At 36.9% G+C, this 5989-nt stretch overlaps 1 protein-coding gene across 2 annotated transcripts; it reads right to left on the reverse strand.

The window, feature by feature from the left end:
• Window positions 1–2826: 2826 nt before the first annotated feature.
• On the reverse strand, window positions 2827–5659 carry LOC110935471 (40S ribosomal protein S29). 2 transcript variants are annotated; one of them, XR_004891881.1, is made up of 4 exons: window positions 5429–5659; window positions 5224–5323; window positions 3456–3974; window positions 2827–3034 (listed from the first exon to the last, which is right to left on the reverse strand). XR_004891881.1 is itself a non-coding variant. In XM_022177853.2 (3 exons), exons 1-3 carry the CDS (start codon window positions 5488–5490, stop codon window positions 3966–3968), a joined length of 171 nt encoding a protein of 56 aa, XP_022033545.1. In that variant the 5' UTR covers window positions 5491–5659; the 3' UTR covers window positions 3766–3965. The 2 variants fall into 2 exon arrangements, 1 of the variants encoding a protein (XP_022033545.1); XM_022177853.2 differs by lacking the exon at window positions 2827–3034 and having other exon boundaries at window positions 3766–3974.
• Between the last annotated feature and the right edge of the window lie 330 nt (window positions 5660–5989).

The following is a 5989-nucleotide window of genomic DNA, read 5'->3' on the forward strand; positions in this document are numbered from 1 at the left end:
AACTATTCCAAGCAGTTGTTCTCATTACGCGTTTAGATTTCTTGCATGTGCAGATTCTAAAGGCTAGGAGAACATGGTCGATGACAAAGCTTCGGAATGAAGACACGACGAGAAGGCACTCAAAAGATGAAGATGATCGAGTTGCCGATGGCCATCATCATACCACAAGGATCTCACTTCATAAAGATCAAGTCATTCACGAGCATAGCTCAAGGGGGAGCTTATGTTAAGGGGGAGTTTGTCAACACACTTCCTACATGATACGAGGAGTTTGTTGATACACTTTTTGCTTTCAAGACGTGAAGACTTTGAAGATCCTCCGACATTGAAGACTTGAAAGGACATCAGAGTTTTGAGAACTCGAAGACCAAAGACCATCGAAGTTCGAGACGAGTCTACAACTATAGAAGATAAAGACAAAGCTACAGCCAAGGGGGAGTTTGTTGGTGCACTTGTGTCTGTACTTTGTCTGTATTCGGTCTATATGTATACGATGTCCTTGGTAGTCTGTAAGTTGACCAAGTCAACCATCCTCCGGATTGACTTGGCCAACAGTTAGAATATGTTTGTTGTTTGTCTGTCTCGAAGGATGAGTGATCGAAGGATAATGTAGATCCTTCGATCACCTCGAAAGATATGCTTCGATTGATGGACCTCGAAAGACCATCCTTCGAGGTCCTTGCTGATCCTTCGAAAGCATTGTATTCGAAAGATGATCCTTCGGACCATCTATCGAATCCTTCGGACATGTCAACCTGGGCTGGGTATATATATACCCATGCAGTGTATGTGAGAAGATACTTAGATGCACACCAAGAGATAGAGAGAGTTGAGAGCATTCTGTCCGAAACACACACACACATAGTGAGAGTTTGCAATACAGATTTGTGAACATTGTGCTTGTAACCGAAACCTTCATACGTATTAATACATTGGTGTTAATCGGTGAATTCTTGTGTGTTTGTTTCTCTACTTGCTTCATCCCGGTTTGCTTACTAGCTTGGATTCCGCACTCGCTAGTGGGTTTGTATAACAAGGTTTAGGTTCGTCATCCTCCGTGAAAGGGACCTACAGTATGTAACATTGGTATCAGAGCCAAAACTCGGAGTGGTGGCCTGGAAAGAGCCAGCCGTGACCAACGATGCTCAGAGTGGTGTCTGGAAACAGCCAACCGTGACTAACGAGGACGTTGGCCCTTAAGGAGGATCGATTGTTATTGACTAATACCATTGGAAGGTTTGAGACTTGTCCTACATTAGTTGTATGGGCAACCAATGTGGGGTTTATATACCAAATGAGCTCTCTCTCACCCATCGGACTAGTATTCTGGGTTGAGTTCTCTTGTTTGGTATGTAACACAAACATGGTGTGGTCGATATACGCCAAGGGTGCAAGATTCAACCTCTTCTCGCCTTCTTCGCTTGTAACAAAAACCCGTATCCGGAACCAGGCCCTAGAAAAAAAACCTGGAATCTGTTATAATTATGCCCGGGTATTTTATACATGTAACTGAACCCGACCCTAATCGTATGGTATGGATAGGATATACATTTTGAGCTCGATACCCATAACCGGTCATACCCTATACCCGAACCCAGTTATACCCTATACTGGTTTTTATAATGCTCGATAGAATAACCGAATTTTTATTGTATAATTTTATGTTTACTTTACAACTTTTATATTTAAGTTTTTTAAAATACATATTATAAAGCAAATAATTTGTACTTTAGTGAACTTATGTTATCCTAATTTAGTTAATTATTTTTACAAAGTACAAACCAAATTTAATTTTTAAACAATTTATTTTTGTGTAAAATAATAAAGAAACTTATCTTTTAGAACCGGGTATTAATACCCCGTTATACCTGTGAACACGTCATACCCTACCCGTGTACACATGGTATGGTTTTTCTCCTAAATACCCATACCCGAACCCTATATGGTTTCTCTTAATACCCGATTTCCCAATGCTCGATCATACCTGGAACCGGTTCCATAACCAGAACCACGTAATAAAAAACCCGATTTGTGCACCTACTAGACGATACTTAGACCCTGAGTGAGCTTAAGCTATGAATAAAGCAAAGAGCTTAAATAGGCTTGTCTAAATTGGTGTTAAAGTACAAACTTAAAGAGTTTTTTGGTGAATTATCATAAGGTCTTCAGCTTCTTCATGTTGTCCTCCTCAAGACAGATTTTTTAACCTACTATATTCTTATGTATTTTTATTTAGTTGTTAACATAATATTTTGGAGGAATTAGTAATAACTTTCCAAAATACCAGACTGACTAGTTAAACCAATTAATGCAGGTTTTATGTACAAATAATGAGATAATGAACCCTACATACACAAACTTGAGTTTTAAGTAATCCGACGAATATCTCCTAGTCTTTCAGCGTGTGTTTGGTTAACTAGCTAAATCAACTCCCTGATAGAGCTAGCCCTTATGTAGTGAAACCAACGCCCTAATAGAGCTAACGCTTATGTGGCGAATCTGATTTTCAAAATATTGCTTCTTAAATTAGTCCTTGACAAGAGGGCCGGTATGGGAGATTTAAGGATCCATAAAAGACGAATATAATCTGATAACCAATATCTCCCTGGCATTGGACCAACCTACTTGGGACCATGTTTATTAAAACAAAGACGTATCGATGAAAAATTCAAAGAATCAAACATCAATCTACCAATCTAATCAATCCCAAATCTATAGAACACATATTTGTTTTCATCCACTCGTATGAAAGATAACTTATATATAATACGTGTATTCATATGTATCAGTAAATCTTAACATAAACTTTGAAAAACCAAACTGATAACATGCTCTCAAACAATTATTGTATGAAAAAAAGTTGATGCCCCGTCTACATTGCGGGGCGATAGGCCGAATATTTCTCAAACAATTAAAAAAACACTACCATAGTTTTGCTAGAAAAAAAAAACTAAAACGATGGCAAAACCGTAATTTTGAGCTCGAGACTAAACTGTAATTTGTCAGGACTAATGAGCGAGTATTAGGCAGATGTCTGACATGAAAAAAAAAAAATCAAGTCAACCAATTAAAATAAAACACTTCTACAGTTATGCTAAAAAAACTAAACCGATGGCAATACTTTAACTTTTAGCTGGGGGCAAAATTGTATTTTTTGACTGAGGTAAAATCGTAATTTGTCAAAAGCTAAAGCGATGACAATACTGTAATTTTTAACCATGGGCAAAATTGTAACTTTGAACAGGGCCAAATTCGTAATTTTTACCTGGGGTAAAATCGTATCATAATGTAATTTTTAACTGGAGGCAAAATTGTAAGTTTTGGCCAGGGTAAAATCGTAATTTGTCAAAACCTAAAGCGATGGCAATACTGTAATTTTTAACCAGGGACAAAACCGTAACTTTGAAAAGAGAGCAAATTCGTAATTTTAAACTGGAGTTAAAATTGGAATATACCCGGACCAATGGGGGAGTGTCAAGCATTCCCCAGCTTCTCTTTGTATATATAAGATGTAATATACAACGTGTGCGTGTATCACCTAATGCCATCTGAAGCAGTCCCCTTCTTGACTGTGTACGACTCACGTCACGAGCACAGCTTAAAGCATGCGTTTTAAAACCAAAAAAAGTATATGATCAATGGGTTGTCAAAATACGTAGGTTTATCGTCTTGGTTTAGCTGGTAATGTGTTCAATTCAGTCAGAAAATGTATGTTCCTCACACATGTTCTATGCATATCACGGCAACAGAATGTCAAAAGATGTATAAACGATAAAAACAACTTCCCCAAAGTGATGATACTAATATCAATAAGCAAATAATAGTCGTTTACACAAGCATTAATTTAAAACTAAAAACATACATTCTCGGATCCTCCATAGTTACCAAAACATTTCCAAAAGTTTCCTAATAATCATACCCTTTATTGATCTCTTGCGACCTCTGAAGATCCCACCATATATAATTCAACGATACTGTATGCGCAAGTGTCACAAAAGGTTAGAACTTCAAGATGCATTTGACAAACAAGAAAAAGATAACAGTTTTTTTATCCTAGAAGCAATACTGAGGGTATACAGTAACCAAAATAATGCGGTTAGGATCGCTTATTAAAATTGCTTTTCTGATTAAAATGGGCTAGTTGTGAATAAGTAGTTTTTAAAGTTGCTAACCACATTTAAGCAAACACCCCCTAAATTTTATCACTACATTAATCAAAGGCAAATTGGATTTAAATAATCCAATCTGGTTGTTTTTGGCCGATAATAATCTCAACTGAGTTTATTCCCAACAGTGGTCTATGGTCTTGGTTTAAAAAAGCGGGAAGCGCACAAAAGCGATGAGGTCTAAAAAAGCTTTTTTTAAAGCGAAGCGCAAAGTGATTATAAAATTTATCTTATATATCCCATAAGTGTTTAGCCTCCAATACCTATGATTTAGCTATAATTAAGCTTTATATATGTTTTAAAATGAAAAAAAACATAAATGTACAGCATAAAAAGCCTGCTGTACAACACTTAGAAGCATAGAAACAACCCATGTACAAAAAGCGTGCGCCTCAGCCTGCGCCTTAGGTCGATTTCCCCTAAAAAGCGCACCTCAGCTGCGCTTCTTGTACATAGTGCGCCTTATGTCACACAAGGCGATGCAGCCTGCGCCTAAATGCGCTTCGCGCTTAAGCGCGCTAACCAAGTCTGTGGTCCAACCTTTTTCAATTTGTTCGTATAATGGTCCGCCGTTAAAAAAAGATAACCGAGTTATGTTTTTTTTCGAACTACAAACTGATGTTTTAGGTCTTTTGATCAGAACAAGGATACGAGTCGATTGACGTAAAATCTACCTCAAAACCGTGCTTAAATTCAGGTGTTTAAACTTCCAATTAACAAAAATCAAGCAGTTTGGAGCATTGTTTCGAAGTAAGTTTTACATCAATTGACTCGTATCCTTGTTCTAATCAAAAGCCCTAAAACATCGATTTGTAATTCAGAAAAAATACTCAATTCCGTTAAGTAATTAAAGGCGGACCATTAGACAAATAAAATGAAAAAGGTTGGACCGTGGAATAAACTCAGTTAGGATTATTTTGGCCAAAAACAGGCGGACTCGCTTATTTAAATCCAATTTGCCTTGATCAAAATATCTAGATCATATGCAGCATAAACTTTGTTAGGTTTCAATATATTCAACAATAATAATACATGATCCAAAACTTCAAAAACAGACCTTAATGAACCCAATTTCCTTAGCATTGTTGTGGAAGCATTGTCTGCAGCACATGAGCCCATACTTTCTGATCAATCCATGCGAGTTACCACACACACGACTGTTACAACATAAACACAAAACCATATAACATCAAAAGATTTAAAAATTAAAACAGCAGTAAAAGAGGCAAAAAAAGATAGGAGAAAAGGAAGAAGATTCTAACCAGGAACGAGAACCAGGTCCGTACAGCTTTGGATGCGCGTTCCAGATGTTTGAGTGACCCATTCTTCTTCTTCTTACGGAGGCGTAGAGCGAGCAAGTTTGCAGAAATTCGAAACCCTAGAAATTGTTGATTGAAATTGGTGGATGCCCTTTATTTGGTGCTTATGGCCCAATATCTAGCCCAATATAGGTCCATTTTCATCAATGATAAAGAGAAAAAAACCCAATTGTCTCTATGGGTGGATGGTTGTTCATGAGCCGAGTAAGATAAACTCGTGCTTGGTTTTATTATAAACCAAGCTAGTTCGGCTCAGCTTAGAATTAAAATCGAGCTGAAAATTTAAATTTGGGCTCGATTTGGTTTCAAGCCGAGCTGACTCGACTCGGCTTGGTTTGGCTCAATTTTAAAAAGAAAATTATATACATAACTCTCAATATTCAGTAGTAAAAAACATTGAGAATATCTGAAATAAGTTCAACCTAATATATTACAAGCTTAAATCAAGTTCAACAATACAAAATAAGTTTTAGATTTCAAAGAAATGCAAAATTAGTTCATTAT

Source organism: Helianthus annuus, chromosome 4 (assembly GCF_002127325.2).
Source record: "Helianthus annuus cultivar XRQ/B chromosome 4, HanXRQr2.0-SUNRISE, whole genome shotgun sequence".
NCBI classification, from domain to species: domain Eukaryota; kingdom Viridiplantae; phylum Streptophyta; class Magnoliopsida; order Asterales; family Asteraceae; genus Helianthus; species Helianthus annuus.

Bases quoted from the DNA above. Each gene is read 5' to 3' on its own strand.
- LOC110935471 (XM_022177853.2), bottom strand. From the start codon at position 5,490: ATGGGTCACTCAAACATCTGGAACGCGCATCCAAAGCTGTACGGACCT. The intron at 5,324-5,428 runs GTTAGAATCTTC...ATGTTGTAACAG, and splicing joins GGACCTGGTTCTCGTTCCTG to TCGTGTGTGTGGTAACTCGC.